General features: G+C 59.3%; 1 protein-coding gene across 2 annotated transcripts; it reads left to right on the forward strand.

Annotated features, from left to right (window-relative positions):
• The first annotated feature begins 4,453 nt into the window (after positions 1–4,453).
• DNAJA4 (DnaJ heat shock protein family (Hsp40) member A4) lies at positions 4,454–19,136 on the forward strand. 2 transcript variants are annotated; one of them, XM_086711787.1, is made up of 8 exons: positions 4,454–4,630; positions 5,238–5,376; positions 10,515–10,695; positions 12,260–12,364; positions 13,746–13,973; positions 14,843–15,073; positions 17,234–17,334; positions 17,441–19,136. In XM_086711787.1, exons 1-8 carry the CDS (start codon positions 4,551–4,553, stop codon positions 17,654–17,656), a joined length of 1,281 nt encoding a protein of 426 aa, XP_086567913.1. In that variant the 5' UTR covers positions 4,454–4,550; the 3' UTR covers positions 17,657–19,136. The 2 variants fall into 2 exon arrangements, with proteins under 2 accessions (XP_086567913.1, XP_086567914.1); XM_086711788.1 differs by lacking the exons at positions 4,454–4,630; positions 5,238–5,376 and adding an exon at positions 5,946–6,119.
• Positions 19,137–19,353: the final 217 nt, after the last annotated feature.

The raw sequence follows: 19,353 nt of genomic DNA on the forward strand, positions 1-19,353 counted from the left end.
TCGAGAACTTTGCCTTTGCTGTCATGACGTGGTTCACTGGCACGAAAGGCCCTTCCTCGCTAAACTTAACCTTTTCTAGATTTAAAGTGAGGGATGTGATGCTTGCCCTTTATTTGGACACTTAGAGGCCACTGTAGGGTTACTAACTGGCCCGATTTCAACACTGTTGCGTCTCAGGGAAGAGAGAGGTCTGCGGAGGGGGGAGAGGGCTGGGCAGCCGGCGGTGGGAGCAGTCAGCACAGCCAACGTTTATCACTAAGTTTGCCGTCTCGCATGGGCCCCGTTCCGGTGCCCCTAAGACAATGACAATACTAACATCAAAGATCACCGGTCATACCTCACCGTGACAAATGGAATACTAATGGAAATGTCTGAAATACTGGGAGAATTACCAGACGGTGGCACAGACACACCGAGGGAGGTGCGGTTGGAGCAGTGGAGACGCGCTCAGCGCGGGGTCACCCCAGACCTTCGGTGTGGAAGAAGGCGGTATCTGCAGGGCACAGCAGGGCGGGTGTAGGGTGTGCCCGCACGTCTCCTTCGTGGCTGTCACCACACCGTGTGGCTAGGGGCTGGTCTCCCTGCTGGCTGATGTGAGCCCCACGCAGGCTAGAGTTGGGCTGCTCCCCGTGGGCCTCCCTCGGTGCCGGACAGACAGGCAGAGATGGTCGGTGGCCGCCTTCTCTGCAGCCGTGCGGCCTCATGGGACGCCGGTCTGATGAGAGGACCTCAGGACATCATCTGCAAAGCACAACAATACGCCAGGGAGACCGTTCCCTTACTTTCTTAGTTTTTTCTCCTGAAACAGACCCCCCACCCCCACCCCGTTACTGGTGGCAGCAGCTGTGGGTGAGGCCGGAGTCCCAGGAGTACGTGGGCTCTTGGAAACTGTAACCCACAGAAACATCAGAAGCTTGGGTTTGGTCCGTTAAAGCAAGGCAGCGGTGGTTATTTCGATACGAATCCCCGGGGCTGGCACGCTGGCAAAATGGCCCACGCCGGGGGTTACCCAGAGGGTTAGACCCGGGTGCTCAGGCGTGGCAGGTCCTTGGGCTCCTCCGGGGCAGGCACTCCCTTCATGCAGCTGGGTGCTGCTGCTGCCCCACGTGGCTCTGGCACACGGAGGTGCACGCCGCCCGTCCATTTATTGATGGAAATCAATAAATTCCATCCCATGAGCCCGGCCGTCTGCTGGGCACACACTCAGCACTTGACGTGTGCCCCCCACCATCAATCTTTACAAGAACCCCACGAGGTTGGCGTTCTTGCCCCCGTGCAGAAGGGGAAACTGAGGCTTGGAGAGAGGGGATCTGCCCAAAGTCACACAGCCAGAGAGAGGTAGGGAAGCAGATACTGAAACAGGGGCCTGGAGAACACCTGCTATTTTGGGGCCAACAAATTAACATCCTGCCGTTGGAGAGACGCTGTGGCCGCCCCTCGGGGCCCTGGCCCTGCGACCCCTGGGCCCCTGCCGCCTGGCCCCTCTGGCCTTCCGTGGTCTTGGCTCCTGTCCACACTCCTGCTTCTCTTCCCGCTCTCGCTCTCCAACAGTTGCTCTTCCTCCCCCCACCTCCTCGAGAGGTTTCTGCACCCTTCCCTCCTTCCGCACCCTTTCTCTGGGCCAGCCCGCCAACCCCCCGGCCTCTCAAATCGGTGCTGTCAGAGCCCTCCCAGCCACTGCTGTGCACTGCTGGTCGTCCCCCCAGAACGCAGCTCCTGCTCTAAGACTTTCAATGGCTCCCAGGGCCATCGGAGGACAAGAAGACTCCTCCCCACGGGCAGGCTCCGGCACCTCTGTCCCCGCTTCCCGCCCAGTTCAGAGCCTCCCTCCACCGGTGGCACCGTGCTCTCTGCCTCTATTCTGCTGCCCCCCTTGGCGCGGCTCCCCCACCCGTCTGCTCATTTCTGGTGTGTGGTGCTCGTCCCCCTCCACAAATTCCCTCCTGACCTCCCTCCCCGGGCACAGGTGGCTGTCCCTCTTCAGTAGACCCCGTGAAGAACCCGTTCCCGGTTGACTTTGGAAGAGCAGTTTCCGTGCCCGCTTGGACTCTTCTCCCACCTGGGCCACGAGGGGGAACCCGGCACTGTGAGTCGGGGACAAGGCCCGTTCTGTGCCTCTGGTCGCCTCTCCACCTAAAAGTCTCCTTGGCTGTAAGATGAGGTGCGGAATTGGATCCGTGTTTCCCAAATTTCAGTCATTCAAACGCCACCTGTAATCTCATAGACCTACAAGAAGTCCTTACTTTTTTTTTTTTTTTTAAATCTAAATGTAAAGGAAACTTTAAGTTGCTTACTGCGACTGGAAAACCAACGTCACTCACAACAGATGCTGTGATAAAAGTAACCGTGAAAATAAAACCGTAACCGATAAATAAACGTGTAAAGTCTCAAATCCTCCCATGACTAACTACGGGAAACAACCTGCTATCTCATCAGAGGCTTTGTCAAAGGTAAACAAAGACCCTGTTCAAAGGAGTACGGATTTTAAGGGCGCGGCAATAGGCAGAAGTAACTGGTGCTCCAGAGGGAGGGAGGGGGCAGGGGCAGGGGCAGGCCCTTACAAAGGGCCAGTGTGGACGCACTCAGGCCGGCCGCATCTGCCGGCCGGCAGTTCCTGAAGTGAGGACCCTACTCGCCTCAGAGACTGGGAGACACAGGCCCTGCCCTCAGGTGTTGGGGGGGTAAACAGTAACAAGTTTGGGCAGCCTTGAGCTCTCTCACGCAGGCGCTTTGAGGGTCAGTGTCATCTCAGGGATACGGCCTTAGTGTTTACTCAAGTCTTTATAGGCCCAGGTTGAGGCCCAGCTGCGAAGAGGGCTCGGAGAGCTTGGGCAGAGTCCGTAAAGGAAAGAATCTTTGTCGGCCGATTTTGTGGAGACAAAAGGAAAAAGGAAAACAAAATGGATCAACGTGTTGAAACTACGTACCAGGTGCTTTACAAAATTATGAGGCGGATACTTTTAAAATGATCCCCACCAAAAAATCAAGGAATTCAAGGCTCGGAAAGGTTGACGCCCCTGCCCAAGATCACGCGGCCAGAAGTAACAAAGCTGGGATCTGAACTTAGGCCTCACGATTTCCAGCGGCTCTGGCCTCCCACATATGGCCATCATGACGTGACCCTGGCTGGTCCAGGGTACGTGTCTGGGAGGCATGTGGCACTGGGCAGTGGCTCTCAGCTCTGCTGGCACACTGGAGTCACCTGGGGAGCCTTAAAAGTTCTGATGGAACTGGTCCGCAGTGCAGCCTGGACGCAGGGATTTTCAGAAGCTCCCACGTGATCCCTGTGAGAGCTGCTGGGAGTGAGACCCACTGTGCTTGAAGCCTTCACGGTTATCAACCCGTCTGACCCCTGGAGAGCCCCGCGAGGAAGGCAGGCGAGCAGGTGGCAATGACCGTGGCCTGCGGATGAGCAAACCAGCTCAGAGAGAGGCTAAGCTTCACATTGCAAATAATATCTGCTGGGGGGCCAGGCCCCCTGACCTCCAGCTCTGCATTCTCCGTCCGAAGGTTACTGCTCTAAAGGGGACTGATTGAGAGGAAAAGGCAATGTCTCCCAAACCAGAGAGACAGTTTAATTTTGCTTGGATGTTAAAAGTCATTCCACTCCCCCACCGAATGCGTGGAGGAGGGCAGAGGGCCTGCCTCAGCCACAGGACCCCACACAAGACCAGGGGACCCCAGAGAGGAGAGCCCTCCCTGCCCTGACAGAGTGTTCCACAGTGGGAGCCAAGGCGGCTGGAGCAGGCCTGCAGTTCTCGGATAGCCCTCCTTCTGGGCCTGTTTCTGCCCGAGGGTAGCGATCTGGCTACCAGGTGCCTACAGAGAGCTGGGCACAGCCTGGGCAGGTCAGACAGAGACTTGTTATTGTACCCTTCCACACAGGGCCCTGGGCCACCGAGCCCCCTGAGGGTCCGGACACAGGCTCCAGCGCCACCCCCACCCCCAACGTGCACAACACTGGGTCCCTGAGCAGTCCGCCCTTAGTGGATGCGAGACTACTGCCCTCTCTTGGGAGACCTGGAAACGTGGTTACTCACACCTGAAGGGCGTCACTGCCCACATCTGTGGGGTGTCACTGCTCACCCTTGGAGGACTTCAGGAGTTCCCAGGTGTGCGCAGTGGGGAGGCCCGGTGCGCAGCTGGGGCCAGCAAAGCAGCACCACACATATCCTTAAGGCCTCACGCTCGCCCCTGCCTTGCAAATGCCCCATGGCGGGGGGGGGGGGGGGGGGGGGGGGGGTGCCGGCAGCCGTAGGGTCTCGGGAACTGCACCCCACCCCCCCACGGCGGCGGACTCCGGTCCGCGCTATAACCCCCTCAAAGACGCCGCAGCCCACCTCTGGCCGCTGCGCGCCCCCCTGCCATTACCGCACAGAGGGCGGCCACACCCCTGGGCGCGGCAGGGCGCGGAGCCCGGCACGACGAAGCTGGCTCAGTCCCACCCCTCGGGGCACGGTTCCCGCCGGCGCGACCCCTCGGGCTGTCTGGTCTTCCGCAGGGCAAGGCGGCGGCCCCGGACGCCCAAGCCCCCTTCCCAGCCCCCAGACATGGCCGGGGGCGGCGATCAGAGCTGGCGTCCCGGGGAGTCGGACGGGCAGCCGGAGGAGCGGACCGCCCAGAACAGCAGGTGGGCCGGCGGGGTCTCGCGGGGGTGGGGTGGGGTGGGGTGGGGTGGGGCGAGCCCGGGGCGGGGGGCGTCGGGAGTCAGGTGTCCAGTCCAGCTCCTGGTGAGCCGGGGATCCGCAGCCGGAGGCTGGGTGACATAGACGTCGGGGGTCAGGGGCCGAACGAGCCGGGCGCGGGCGCTGAGCACCGGGTGAGGCGGACGTCGGGGATCCGGCGTCCAGCTCCGGGCGAGCCGAGGGCTTCGGGGGCGGGGCGAGCCGGGCGCGGTGGCAGAGCACCAGTGAGTCGGCCGTCGGGGATCGGGGTCGGGGTCGGGGTCCCGGCCGCGCACCCGCTGCCCCGCCCGCCCGGGCGCCGCCGGAACCTCCGCGAAGGTTCTGGGCCTTTGTGGCGTCACCGTCTCCTCGCGGAACCTTCCGCCGGCGCCGAATAAAACCCGCGGCGGAGGCGCCGGAGGCCGAGTGCGGCGGCCCCGGGCGGCGGGCGGCGGGAGCCCAGGGCGGCGGCGGCGGCGGGAGCCGGAGCGGGAGCCGGAGCGGGACGCGCGGGCGGGCGGCGGGTCGTCCGGGGGGCGCTGACCGGCCTCGCCCGCCCCGCCCCGCCCGCAGAGCCAAGATGGTGAAGGAGACCCAGTACTACGACATCCTGGGGGTGAAGCCCAGCGCGTCCCCGGAGGAGATCAAGAAGGCCTACCGGAAGCTGGCGCTCAAGTACCACCCGGACAAGAACCCGGATGAGGGCGAGAAGGTGCGGGGGGTTGGGGCCGGGCACTGGCGGCGGTCGTCGGCGGGGTCGGGTCGGGGTCCTGGGGCTGGGGTTGTGGGCCGGGGCTGGGGTCGGGGTCCGGGAGCTGGGGCTGGGGGCCGGGGGCTGGGGGCCGGGTCGGGGGCCGGGGGCTGGGGCCGCGGTCGGGGCCGGGCATAGGCGGCGGGGGTCCGAGCTGCGGCGGGCCTGGGCTTCCGTCGGGGTCGGGTCGGGTCGGGTCGGGTGCAGGACTAAGGCTGCAGCGAGGCTGGGGCCGGGGTCGGGGACAGGCGGTGGGGTCCCGGACTGGGGTTGGGGCCCAGGGGCTGGGGTCGGGCCGGGCATAGGTGGCTGGGGCCCTGGGTGCGGCGGGGGTGGGAGCGGGCTCGGCGACAGGCCATGGGGGCTGGGGTCCGGGACAGGTTGCTAGGGCCCTGGGCCGGGGTTGGGGACAGGCGCCTGGCCACGGGCTCCGGGCTGCTGTGGAGGCCGGAGTCGGGGTTGGGGCTCAGGGGCTGGAGCTGGGGTCCTGCCGCGCTTAGGGGGCGGGGCCCAGGCTGTGGCTGGGCTGGGGTCAGGGTTGGTGGCCGGGAAGCCTGGTGGGCACACCGCTGGAGGGAAGTTCTGCAGAAGGGCAGCCAGCAACCCAGTGAACTGAGGCACACGGCACCAGAAGTTTGTGCACTCGCCAGGAGCAACTGGGCTGAACTGTTCCGTGCTCATCCCTTGACGCACAAACCCCAGGGGTGAGTTTCTCGCTAGGACCTGAGACAAACCCGGTGTCAGTCAGCTGAACCGCTGGCCAGATTTGGTCTGTGTGTCTGTCTCCTGTCAGGCATTGAATAATCACATCTATTAAGCAGGAACGGAGAGATCTCTGCCCAGATACATCATTTTGCGGGAATATTCCAGGTTTTCTGTGACAAATGACCCACAGTTGATTCCAAGTATCAATAATAGGCTGGGAAATTCTGTAATAGGCACCTGAATTCAACTGTTTGTTGTTCTTGGGAACAGAGCCGGCCTCCTTGGGCTCACTATGCGCCTGACCGGGGACTGGAAGGACCCCGCGTGGATCCTTGGGACAGTCTGTTGGCCTGTCCACTCCTCCCTCCACTTTCTGCCACTTTCTTATAAAACTTGGTGTCCGATGACGTTGGGGAGGTGGACTTTTGTAGCCGCTGGCAGCGCGGGCTGTCACCCTTGAGGCCGCAGGCACCCATCCAGCACTTGGACCTGTGGCAACGGGGCTAGCGTGAGTGCCCGCCTGTGTTCGCTGCCCCGTGCTGGAGGAGGCTCCTTCAGGAAGGTTGGCCGGTGGCAACAGTGATAGAATATTTATATTTAGCCACATGTGCCGAATGTGGCTGTCACAAGCTTAACATGCTTTCCTGCGAGACCGTTTTGTCTTGTCACTCACTCGAATTCTTTCCTCTATATTTAGATGGCTTACTGTAGCTTTGAAAGTCACTAGCGTTCTGCACGGCGCTGGTGTCTCGTAGACGTGCTCCCAAATTCGCCGTGGCCCGTTTCTGAGACTCCCCCTTAATGAGAGCGTAGCCGGGCTTCTCACTCAGTGTTTCAGAGGCAGCCTGGGGGAAAGCCTCCTGACCCCAGTTTCAGGTCAGGTCTCCCGGCACTTTCCAGGAGTGAGTTCGTGACCGCGTGCGCACAGCTGGACTGACTGTGCCATTGCTGTCCCGAAGCTGTTTTAAACTGGACCCGAGCTGTCCCACGTTCCCATAGGCGTTGTCCTTAGAAACCCGTCCCACAGCTTATTTTCGGGCACCAAATGGGTGTCCGGTAAATGAGTCTCTTGATGGTGAAGTCTGGTATGTTCCTCTCTGCCTGGAGCAGGGGTTCCGTGATGTCCCCCGTCCCCGCCTTCCATGAGGGGGATACGGGGATACAACCCTTCAGTTTGGTTGTTGGCTGAAGCTCTGGTGGGCTGCCTCTGAGCCAAACTCCGAGTCACCGGGCTGGTCTCCTGCACCTGTGCTCGCCACTGCACGGTCACAGGCCTGGTGTCTGGCTGTGGGGGGATGGGGGAGGGGGGGGTGTGCATGCCCCGTAGGGGGCGGTTCCGGAGGGAAGGTTTTGCAGTGGAGGGGGCATCGGGCGCTCCGTGAAAATTGGGTCGGAGATCACAGGGGGCGAGGAGACTGGACACAATTCATAGAAACTCTGTGCCATAGGGTTCCCTAGACTCACTCATTCTTCACCAGATGCCTCCTTCCTGGGCCTCTTGTGTGCTGGGCACACTGCGTAGACCTTGTGTTGTCTGCTCAAGTCTGTGTGCAGTTCTCACCCACTTGATGTGTCACAGGTAGAGTCTTTATTTTCTTCCCAGGTTTGTCACTGTATTATTAATGTCTCTTCAAAAATAGATGAAGCCGGTCTTTCCGCCCTGCAGGGAGACCGCTAAGATGGCCGTCGGCCTTTGTTTTGGGCCCTGTTGTCCTGTGTTGCTAAGCACCGGGTGGCCATGTTTGTCATCAGGTGCCCTGTGGAGTCCGCAGTCCCCTCGTCCCGCCAGCTTTCCATGGGCCCTTCTGGCGGGACCAGTAAGCCAGTCCCTCTCGGGCAGGGCTGGGGGCATCTGGACTGCTACCCTGATCAGCTTGAGATGCATCCCGTCTTTTGGCCCATTGCACCGTAAATTTTAGTTTGGATCGTAGATTTTCAAGTTGAAAAATCATAAAAGAGAGCATAACAGTACAGGAAATACCAGAACGTAGAGAAAAACCATCTAGTACACATCACCCTAACTGCCGTGACGGTGCCTCTTTGCAGGCAGCTCTTTCCGGGGGGATCAGACGTGGTCATCCTGGTACATTTTTTTCTCGCTACATGGTATTTTATCAAAAGTACTTTTCCAAGTTGAGACATCATTCCAGAGCCGTTTTTTTCCTCGCTGCACAGTAATCTCGTTAAGGTGGGTGGCGAATGATCGCAGACTGAAAGGTGAGCCGGTCGGAGCCCGAGTGTCCGGCAGTGAGGCGAACCTGAACTGGGGTCTAGAGTGCTGCAGCTCAGGAGGGAGGGGCGACGGGCTGGTAGAAGTGGGGGCCCCCTCCCACGTGGGACACGGCCTCCCGGACAGGCCGTCGCTTCTGCTTCCGCAGACTAATCATGGGGTCAGTGAAGTCCAGGTGCCTTTCAGGCATCCAGGATATTTGGTGAGTGCTTCCTGTGGAAATTCTCAGGGAGCATACCTGCTCCCTGACACACAGGCCCAGGAGCTCGGGTCGGGGGGGAGCGTGGTCTCCCTGCGGTCAGAGCTAACGTCCCGGGCACCTAATCCCCGCACTCTGCTGTGCAGAGCGGTGGTCGTGACTGGTGCCTCCTGCTTTGCGGAAATGCGGAGAATTAACTTGGCAGAAGGTCTGGCTGCCCGGAGTAGGATCTGATGTCCCTTGAAGACTTAATTTTTAAAATTACCTAGTTACTAGCTGTCATTTGTTGATTAGGTACATGTTAGATCTCTACCCGGCATCTGTAACACAAGAGGAAATGTAGTACTTCTGTCAGATTTGCAGACGTGTGTATTTTAAGTTTATTTAGAGAGAGAAGGTGCACACACACTCATGTGCAAGCAGGGCGGGGGCAGAGAGAGCGAGAGTCCCAGGCAGGCTGTGCGCTGTCAGCACAGAGCCCGACTCGGGGTCGAACCCACGAACCGTGAGATCGTGACCTGAGCCGAAATCGAGTCCGACACTCGACCGGCCGAGCCCCCCAGGCGCCCCCGTGTTTGTGGCTTCATAGCGCGTTTTCTTTTCTGTGTGTTTTACGGAGGCAGCTGCCTTACGGGATATTCACGTAGAGCCTTGTCTCAGACCGGGGAGTGCCTCTGGAGGGCCGGGACCCCGCATCCTGGGTGCATTTCTGAAGCCCCACCAGAATCGAGCCGTTCATCTAACGAGTACCGAGTGCCTTCCACATGCCACGCGTCCCTCTGGGTCCCAGCAGGGGACGAAGCTGTCCCAGCTGCAGTGGGGGTTCAGTCTGAGGATACGTGCGGTCTGGCCTTGGCACCCCGTGGCCCGGGCCGACTCACTGTGGCACCGGCAGCTGGCATGAGCACGAGAGGCGGGACAGGGGCGAGGTCGCGGCGGTCGCCTCTGCGGAGCCGGCCTGGGGTGTGGCGAGCACGGATGCGCTGGAGATACTTTATGTTGTCCTAATTTTATGTTGAAAGCTTGCACACACGGATGGAAAGATGGAGGTAGGAGTGTGAACACGCGCGTTTCGTTCACCAGCTTCTCGCACTGTAAACGTGTCACTGTGACTGCTCTACGTGTCTCTTCACGGTTACCCGAAGCTGCACCCAGCGTGAGCTCTCGGCCCAGAAAGTTGGCAGGTCTTGCCGAGGAAAACCCACATCCCCGCACGGATCAGCCGTACGCCTCTCCCCCAAGGAACAAATTCACATGTCTCCACTTGTCCCAGTGTCTTCTCTACCGTTGTTCCCCAGTCCAGGGTCACATTGCACTTAGTTTTCTAGAATGTCTTTCAATTGGGGTTTTCTGACATTTTTTTTTAATAACTGGTTGCCAGTGACACAGTTTCGGCAGGAGGGCGACACATGGGGTGCTTCGTCCACTTTGGGGCCTTGGATGTAAACATTGGGAGGCAGATGAGATGTGAGGAGAGAGGTTTTGGTGCTGGCGGGAGGCGAGATGGGGAGCCCGAGGGCAAGGTCAGGAGGACAGATGCGCGGGGACAGCTGCGCGTGGGGACAGCTGCGCGTGGGGACGGGTGCATGCACGGGCGTCTGTAACTGAGTTTCGTGCTAGGGAAGCAGGGAAGCTGCTCCTGAGCTGGGAGGCGGCTGCACCCGGGGGCCGGGGGGGGCCGGGGGCCGGGGTGCCGTCGGGTGGTAGGTGGAGCCCCGGGTGGCCGAGGCTGGAGGAGCTCCCCTTGCTCTCCCGAGAGGCCCTGCCACCAGCCCCTCACTCGGCTGGCCCTGTTTCCCGGAGAAGCCAGGTTCCAGAGGGCGCAGGCTGCTGGCGTCGGGGAGCAGGTGCAGGACGTGTCTGCCGTGGCGTCTGTGATGGCGGGTGTGCCTCACAAAGTCCTCAAACCTCCTCTCTCTCATTGTAATCTCTCTCTCTCTCTCTCTCTCCCGTTTCATCTTAAAGTTTAAGCTTATATCCCAGGCGTATGAAGTGCTTTCGGATCCAAAGAAAAGGGACATTTATGACCAGGGTGGTGAACAGGCGATTAAGGAAGGAGGCTCGGGCAGCCCCAGCTTCTCGTCACCCATGGACATATTTGACATGTTCTTTGGTGGCGGGGGACGGATGGCAAGAGAGAGAAGAGGTAAATACTTGTTGAAGACGTTCGGCAAATTTTATAGTTTTCAGATCATACGTGTTATTGGAATCAAGACGGCTTATGCCTTAACAGGGCACACACATCATGTTTGGGGGTCTCTAGCTTTAAATGGTTCACCCCTTAGCGGGTATCCAGGCACCTGGAATGTCTCAGCACGCGTACCACTGACCTGACACCCTCCAGACACGACCTGAAAGGGAGCAAGTGCACTGGCGGCCGGGAAGGAGGTTCATCTTGCCCTCTGCTTCTCTGTCCTTGGGGTCAGGCCCCTGAGTGCCCTGAGGGACATAATGGCACCTGCTGTCTCTGCCCCCTGTCTGGCCAGGGGCCTTGCGCTCTGTGTGGCTGGCACTCTGCGGTGTGGCCTTGTTTTCTCAGCCCGCTCCAATTTTCCAGGTGACACGATTCACCCCCTTCTCTCTGGAACGTGTTGTGGGTTAGCGGCTTCATCCCCGGGGGCTGCAGGAGGGACCGGCCTTGGCTGAGTGGCCCCAGGCTGCTGTTTCTGATGCTGGGATTTGCTTTTCCACCTCGTCCCTCCCACCAGGCTGTGTCCTCTGCCGCCTCTGTTAGCCGTGGTCTCGAATTGCCCCTTCCCCCTTCTGGTGCCCTGTCGATGATCTGCTTTGGACCTTGAAACCAGATAGATAGCCAAGTTTGTTAAAATCCTGGGTAAAATCAGAAGAAGCAAGCTCTGCATTGGGGTTTAAGAGGGGTGGTTTGGGTCGGCAAGAGGCCCTGGGGGAATAAGGGGGTTTTGTTTTTACATTATGACAGACACTGAGCTTCAGAAGCTTGGCTGTCAAGTCTTGAACACAGGGAGCCGAAAATCACGCGGAGGTTAGGAAAGTCTCCCCGTGTGGTCTGGGTGTGTAGCCGCTCCTGTCAGTGACGTTATGGACACGATTAAAACCGTGGGTGCCCTCACTGCCCTGAGATGAACCACTTCACGCCCTGAATCAAGTTGTGTCTCAAAGTTGATGGCCAGGAAACGGCAGCTTGTCTTGGGGATTGAGGGTCCCACAGGCAGCAGGGGAAGGGGGGTCTTGTCTTGGGGAGCGTGAGGGTCCCACGGTCGGGGTGGGGGGGTTCCGACCCTGTGGGTCACCATAGACTCCCACCCCAAAAATGCAGGGGAGAGTTCCCACTTGGCCACAGACGACAGAAGGGCTCAAAGAGTAGAGAGCATTACGCTCGGGGGAGACTAGAATTCCAGTTAAAGTGCCTAGACTGCTGGTCCTGCCTCCCCTGTGCGGGAGAGGCCCTGTCGTGGGGAACAGCAGCGACCCCAGGCCGGGTCCCCCGTGATCGCTCCGTCCTCAGCGGGGTGCTGAGAAAGCAAAGACGGGAAGTCGTTTTGTCCACATCTATCAATCACTGGACAGAATTGGTTCTGGCTGGCAGAGGCCCGGAGGGTGGGCCGGTGAGATGGGAGCACCGGGACAGTGAGTGATGGGTGTGGCTCCGGGCTCTGGAGGTGCCCGCATCTGGGGGTCCCGTGGGCACGTTTAATACCATATTCCCAGGTGTTCTTTCTTCTTCTCTTAAGGCAAGAATGTTGTACATCAGCTGTCTGTAACTCTCGAAGATTTATATAACGGAGTCACAAAGAAGCTGGCCCTCCAGAAAAACGTAATTTGTGAAAAATGTGAAGGTAAAAATTAACGTTTGAATGAGTCACATAGGTCTGATCCCTTAGAGGACGAAACGGTTCTGGTTTACAGTTCAGAGGAAAATACTTGGTTTTTTCGAACATAAGGGTCAAACAGATTGCAAACTGGTAGCCTAAGGGCCAAATCTGTGTCACTCTGCCCTGTACGTTTTTATATGGAGTGACTTTTTTTTTAACACGTTAATTTAAAAAATTTAAAAGTCGGGTGCCTGGGTAGTTCAGTCGGCTCAGCATTCGAAGCTTGACGTCAGCCTGGGTCTTGATCTCGGGGTTGAGTCCAAGCCCTGAGCTGGGCTCCATGCTGAGTGTGGAGGCTAATTTAAAAAAATAAATAAATAAATAAAGTCAAGATGATTCACCTAACTTAGGGGTCAGCAAACTTTTTCTGTAAAGGGCTAGATAGTAAGTGTTTCAGGCTTGTGGGCCGCATGGTCTCTGGGGACCATTCAACTCTCAGTGCGCCAGCAGCCGTTGGCATAAATGAGCAGACGTGCCCGTGTTCCAGTGAAGCTTTGTAAAACCAGGCAGCTGGGCATAGTTCACCGCATCTTGAGTTTTTTATTTTATTTATTTATTTTTTTTTTTAATTTTTTTTTTTCAACGTTTATTTATTTTTGAGACAGAGAGAGACAGAGCATGAACGGGGGAGGGGCAGAGAGAGGGAGACACAGAATCTGAAACAGGCTCCAGGCTCTGAGCCATCAGCCCAGAGCCTGACGCGGGGCTCGAACTCACGGACCGCGAGATCGTGACCTGGCTGAAGTCGGACGCTTAACCGACTGCGCCACCCAGGCGCCCCTATTTTTTTTATTTTTTAATGTTTATTTTTGAGAGTGAGAGAGCGGGAGCAGGGGAGGGGCAGAGAGAGGAGGAGACAGAGAGTCCGAAGCGGGCTCCAGGCTCCCGGCTGTCAGCACAGAGCCCGACACGGGGCTCGAAGTCACGAACTGTGAGACCATGACCTGAGCTGAAGTCGGACAGTCAACCCACTGAGCCACCCAGGCGCCCCACGAACACAAGTTTTAAAAACAGGATTTTTCAAGAAAAATAGTATCTGGTGACCTCAGACGCACGTTGTCCTGAGTCGGCCGAGCTGGGGAGCCACCCCTCCAGTACTCGCAGCCGGGCCCACTCGGCCACCTGTGGGCAGGGGAGAAGAAGACATGGCTGAGGAAGCCCAAGGGATGAATTGGCTTGGTGTGGCCGGGACCGCGAACCTTTGCGACCCCACGTTTACGTCTGGATGCTACCCGCTCCGTTAGAATCGCCCAGACTCTCCCGCGTTGCTCTCCGTGACTGTAAACAGTCCAGTCCCCCCGTGTCCCCCGTGCCCTGGTGCCCAGCTCTGCTTCCTGCCCCCCAGGTGTTGGCGGGAAGAAGGGCTCTGTGGAGAAGTGTCCCCTGTGCAAGGGCCGCGGGATGCAGGTGCACATCCAGCAGGTCGGGCCGGGCGTGGTACAGCAGATCCAGACCGTGTGCGTCGAGTGCAAGGGCCAGGGCGAGCGCATCAGCCCCAGGGACCGCTGTGAGATCTGCGGTGGTGCCAAGGTGACCCGTGAGAAGAAGATCATCGAGGTACACGTTGAAAAAGGTGAGGCCGCCCAGCACCGCTCGCCGGCTGGAGGCGCTTCTCGGTGCCGACCGCGGCGCGTGCTGGCGTCGGGAAGGGAGGTCTGCGACGCTGCAGATACTCGAGGGACCCCGGATGTGCCCGGAGCCCTCTTGCCTCCTCTCGTCCCCCCAGGTCCCCCCGTCGTCCCCTTCACCTGTCTGTTTGCTTGCTGAGGTCTGCTCCCTCGAGACCAAAACAACCCCCTCTCTAGGGCTTTCCAGCGCTCTGAGAGTCACTGGACCTTGATTTTGGTCAGTTGTCCTCCCGCCGTCCTCTAGCGATTCCGTTAGAGTCACTGGGAGGATCCTGGCGAACGTGGGCCGCAGAGCTCGTGCGCGTGGGGCCGCGTGCTCCTTCTGCACACGTCCCTCTGCTGCCTCGGATCCTCCCCGCCCCCGCCTTCCCCTGCCGTCTGTTGTGCCTGCGCCATCGTTAGAAGGCCTTTTGCATGGTTAGCGGTTCTCCGTGGATTATTCTGTGGATTCCTAATCTGGTGAATATATGCTACATGAGAGATGAGACCAAAGTGCACAACTCAATACCCAGACTGACAGGTGTTCTTAAAGGACTTCTGTTCAAGCATCCTGAACCCTGTGTCCGTGTGCACGCAGCCCCAGAGCCACGCCCCACGCGTGCGGCGAGAAGACCGCGTGTGCGCGGTGGTGGAGGGCATCCCCGCTGCGCCATGTGGTGGGGTGGGGGGCGTGATCCCAGCCACCGCTCTGGTTCCCTCCAAGTTGGGAGGTTTGATGAGTAAAACCCCCAGAGGACTCTGTGCCACCTTCACAGCTCTGTAGGAAGCATGGTTTTGAAGAGAAGTGCTAATCAGAAAGGATGATGTCTCACAGGTATGAAAGACGGTCAAAAGATACTGTTTCATGGAGAAGGAGATCAGGAGCCTGAGCTGGAGCCTGGCGATGTCATAATTGTGCTTGATCAGAAGGATCATAGTGTCTTTCAGAGGCGAGGCCACGACTTGATCATGAAAATGAAAATTCAGCTTTCTGAAGCCCTCTGTGGCTTCAAGAAGATGATAAAAACGCTGGACGATCGCGTGCTCGTTATTACGTCCAAGGCAGGTAATGTTTCGGAGGTGTGTCCGTCCCTGCTGTGCTGACCGCGTATGACATTGCTGGCCGCTAGCCTGGCTTCACGCTGCGGGTGGGGGACTTCCGTCACGCAAGTTAGCGTGACTTCACTTTCCCTAAGGTCAAAGTCCTCGCCAACGACTTGGGAATTTTGTGAATTTTTAAAATACTCCCCTAGAAGGAAAGAGTCGGGGGGAGGAGCCTCAAACAGGAATCTTGAGGTCCAGCACTGTCACTGGGACCTGCCAACTTAAGCTTTTAAAAATTAGTTTGGTAAGAAAACAGCTGACAACAGGCTGTGGCTGGCTCATCACGTGTCCCCGCAGCCGCTGCACTGTCGACTACAAGTGGGAGACGTTTTAAAGTAGAAATTTCCCGAGAAAAAGACGTTGCCTGTCAGCTTAGCCACGGATGCTCCCACAGACCTGCCCGTCTGCACACACGGGGGGCCCTCCCAGGACCACGGGACTACGAGGGTCCTGCAGGGCCCGGGCGCCCAGCTCGCATACGGACAGCAGGCTCGTGTGGGCAGCAGGGCACCTCGCAGGAAGGGCTGTGGGAGGACGGCAGGGGAGGGGCTGGGCCAGGGACCATCCGTGTCAGAGCACGTGTGCACAGGTGTGGCCAACACACCCAGGCTCCCTCCACCCCGTCGGGCCGTGAGCAGAGCGGCATCCGGGGTTTAGGGCTGCAGGGGCAGGCTGGGGCTGGGCTGGGACCCGCCTGTCCAAGGGCGGTGGCAGCCGGCACTGAGACCCTAAGGTGCGGCATAGAGAGGGGACCCCAGAGCTCCCTGCCGGTCTCCCCTCTGCCGGCTCTCACTCACTTCCCTCTGTGGCCTTGTTCTGTTTCTGTCGCTTTCCTCCCCCTGCTCTGTGTCCCCCTTCTGTCACAGAAGCGTGTGGAATTAGATAGCCAAGCCTTTATCAGAGTTTTTTCTTTCTGAACTTTGTGTTTGGAAACAATTTCAAACCAACCAGAAGTCGTAAAAGTAAAAACAGCACAAGGACCCCCTACGTGATTTGCCCGTTGTTAACATTTGACCGTTTGATCGTTTGTTGTGTGTGCGTCTGCACATAATCAGGCCCCACAGCGTAAGGTGACACTTGCGACTCCTCCCCAGGTCCCATTCCCCCTGGCTTGGCTTGGCGGGAAAGGCTGAGGCTCCCAGGGCCCCCGGCTAGCAGTGGTGAGCAGGTGCGGGTTCATGACCTGCTCACAGGGCCCCCGCTGATGGCGGTGCCGCTGGGCTGGTGGCTGTGTCAGCTCCGGGAAAGCTCATCCTGGGCCACAGGGTCGGGGGTGGGTGACATGGGACCAGGCCCAGGGAAGGCTACCCCCACCCCCCACCCCCGCCACCTCCCTTAGTTACAAGGAAGGGCCGGGGCTCCGGAGAGCCATCTGCCGGAGACTTCTCTTATTTCTTTCTGCATGTTTCTTCTTTTCTGCGTCCTGTCCTTTTTTCTTTTACCGTCTCTCCTTGCTCGGGCTTTTTTCTTGTGGCTTCGCTGCTTGCTTCTCCTCCTGTTGCCGGAGTGCGGACGCTAGGATCCGCGAGGAAGGTGCCCCGGGAGCAGCCCACTTGTCCTCTGTCTGCCTCCTCCCGCGTGTGGCTTCCCGGCCCCCAGTTGGAGGCGGAAGCGAGAGGGGAGGAGTGGAGACAGAAGAGCCACCAGACAAGCCCACGGGAGGCCCCGGGCGGGAGGGCCCAGAGGGGTCCGCGACACGCTGCGCGCGGCCTCCTCGGGCTGCTGACAGTGTTTGGTGTCTCCTCCGCCCCGTTACTCCTTGTTTGTGCATTCGCGTTACTGAGCCGAGGAGCTCGCTTCTGTGGGGACCCGGCTCCTTCCTTCCTTTGCGTCAGGCGGGAGATGGCGTGCGAGGCTCGGGGGGCCTCACCGCCCGTGGTGCCTTCTGGAAAAGTAGCCGCGAGACCCCAGAGGCAGGCGGGCGGGTTGGGCTGCGGACACAGGCGCCCCCTCAGACTCGGGTGTTCTGGCTCCCGCTTCACTTTTAAACCGGCCCCTTATGACGGGGGGGGGGGGGGGGGGGGGGTGCCGCGAGGCTGTAGTGCCGCCAGGGTGCTAGCCCCCCCCCCCCCCCAGGACACCCCCGTCTTCCTGCTTCCTAATGGAGCCTTTTGTGCGGCAGGGGAGGTGATAAAGCACGGGGACCTGAAGTGTGTGCACGACGAGGGGATGCCGATCTACAAAGCGCCCCTGGAGAAGGGGACTCTGATCATCCAGTTCTTGGTAAGTTCCCGCCTGTCCTCCGGGCCTGTCCTGGAGGTGTTGGGGTGGGGGGGGGGGGGGAGCTGGGCGGGAACCAGCGCCGCTCCCTCCGGCCTCCCCTCTACAGGTCACCTTCCCCGAGAAACACTGGCTGCCCCCCGACAAGCTCCCCCAGCTGGAGGCCCTCCTGCCCCCTCGACACAAGGTGAGGGTCACGGACGACATGGACCAGGTAGAGCTGAAGGAGTTCGACCCCGGCGAGCAGGGCTGGCGCCAGCACAGGGAGGCCTACGAGGACGACGACGACGGGCCGCGGGCCGGGGTGCAGTGCCAGACGGCGTGAGCGGCGCCCTGAGTGTAAAGTTGGCACGATGAAAACGGCATCACCTCCCGGCCCCGCGTGTGGCGTGTCCGTGTGTGTGTCCAGCATCCTCAGCTGCCGAGCGTCGCCTTGGTTCTGTTGTTCTTTTGGTTGTAACTTAAGTTATAGCTTAATTTATATTTAAATGTTCTGAGTGTGAATTACCTCTGGTCTGCATACGGGATCTGTTCATTTCCATTTTCAGGAGACTTTTGAGATGCCGGTTGGCCTCACCGACACTTTGTGCTTCTGGTCGCAGGGCAGGGACCAGGGGCCTCGTCTGGGGCTGCCCCTGTGACATCTCCAGATCTAGATTCTTGAGGGCCCTCAAGAACAAAGGCACGTCCGCGGGCTGGACTGGGCTCTCGGGCCGGGCTCACACCGCGTGGGCTGTGGGACCAGCGTGGTGGCTACTGTCCTGTTGGCTGGAATGGGGTGCGAATATGGCCGTCTCCTGGAAGCTTCCTGGCCTTGTGGGGTCCGTGTTCCAAACGAAGCACCACCATAGCTGTTTGCGTGTGACCCCACACCTTGTTCTCTGTGGTTTTAATGAGTTTTTGTTGACCATCTTTGCTATGCTCCCACCAAAGTGCTTTCTGTAAAGAGAAAGAAGCCCTCCCGAGGGCCCCACATCCTCCGGCAGCAGCGGTGGGGGAAGCCTGGTGGGCCGGCCTGGGCGCCACGGCCCGGTCGCCTCTTCCCAGACCCGGCTCCCTGCTCTTGTTGGCTGCATGGCGGAGGGCTTCCTGCTCCCGTGATGCTGCTTTGGCGAGAAGCGCGCGGACGGGCTTTGCCGTGCCTGCGGTGTGGGCCACCGCTGTAAATGCTGGCCTGCTCCGAAGGACGACAGCTATCGCTTCACTCCCAGCAGGCCGACCGCAGCTCATGTTTAGGGTTGCCTCAGGCTCTAGCTGTTCCTGGCCCGGTCCTTACATGGCGGTCAGGAGAAACTGTCCCCTAAGCCGCTGGGCGGGCTAAAGCCGAGGCCGCTTGTATGTTCCACCCTCCTTGGTTCGGCAGAAGCGGAGTTTGCCGCAGACCCGGGGCCGCCCCCAGCAGGGTCGAAGGGCACAGGAGGCCTGCGGCAGTCAGGACGAGCGTCTGGGGGGACCAGGCATTGCTGGCTGAGGGGGGGAGGGGGTGGGGGTGTTGGGCATAACTTGATCAAAATAAGGAGAGAGCGAGCCCCCCTCACCCTAGGCCTGCTTTGACCACTGGTCAGGACAGGCCTAAAGCCTCCTTTTCCAACTCAGCCTGTGTGGAAATCCATTCACAAATGGACCACGGTTCCAGGGTGTTGTTTCTGTGCTGTGACTCCCCCTGCCATTGAGAACTGCTGTTGATGGGGCACAACTACGTCCAGCCCCTTCTTTGGCGCGTCAGTGGGATCTGGAAGGTGTTGCTTAAAACGTACTCCACCTGTACACTTGTCACTTTACAATTAAAACTGAGCTGGTATGAGGGATGCTTCTGGTTTTTTAAACGATCTCGAGCTCAAACGAGGGGTGTTAAGTGCCTCACATGGAGATCTGATGGGTCGGCCTCCACTGTCCTGGAGCTTGTAATTGGAATGAGAAGGGCAAGCGTCAGCTATGGGCGATGGCTGTGGAAAGGAGGGGGCAGCCATAAGAGCCCCCCTGTGAGTGTGGGGGGCGGGGGCGCTACAGGCAGAGGAAACG

Source organism: Puma concolor, chromosome B3, assembly GCF_028749965.1.
Source record: "Puma concolor isolate L17-30 chromosome B3, mPumCon1.1.hap2, whole genome shotgun sequence".
In the NCBI taxonomy this organism is placed as follows: Eukaryota; Metazoa; Chordata; class Mammalia; order Carnivora; family Felidae; genus Puma; species Puma concolor.

What these genes read in the sequence shown, in the direction of transcription:
- DNAJA4 (XM_086711787.1), top strand. Translation starts at nt 4,551, where the DNA reads ATGGCCGGGGGCGGCGATCAGAGCTGGCGTCCCGGGGAGTCGGACGGG. An exon ending in AATTTGTGAAAAATGTGAAG is followed by an intron (nt 12,365 to 13,745) that starts GTAAAAATTAAC and finishes CCTGCCCCCCAG; the next exon opens with GTGTTGGCGGGAAGAAGGGC. An exon ending in CGAGGTACACGTTGAAAAAG is followed by an intron (nt 13,974 to 14,842) that starts GTGAGGCCGCCC and finishes GATGTCTCACAG; the next exon opens with GTATGAAAGACGGTCAAAAG.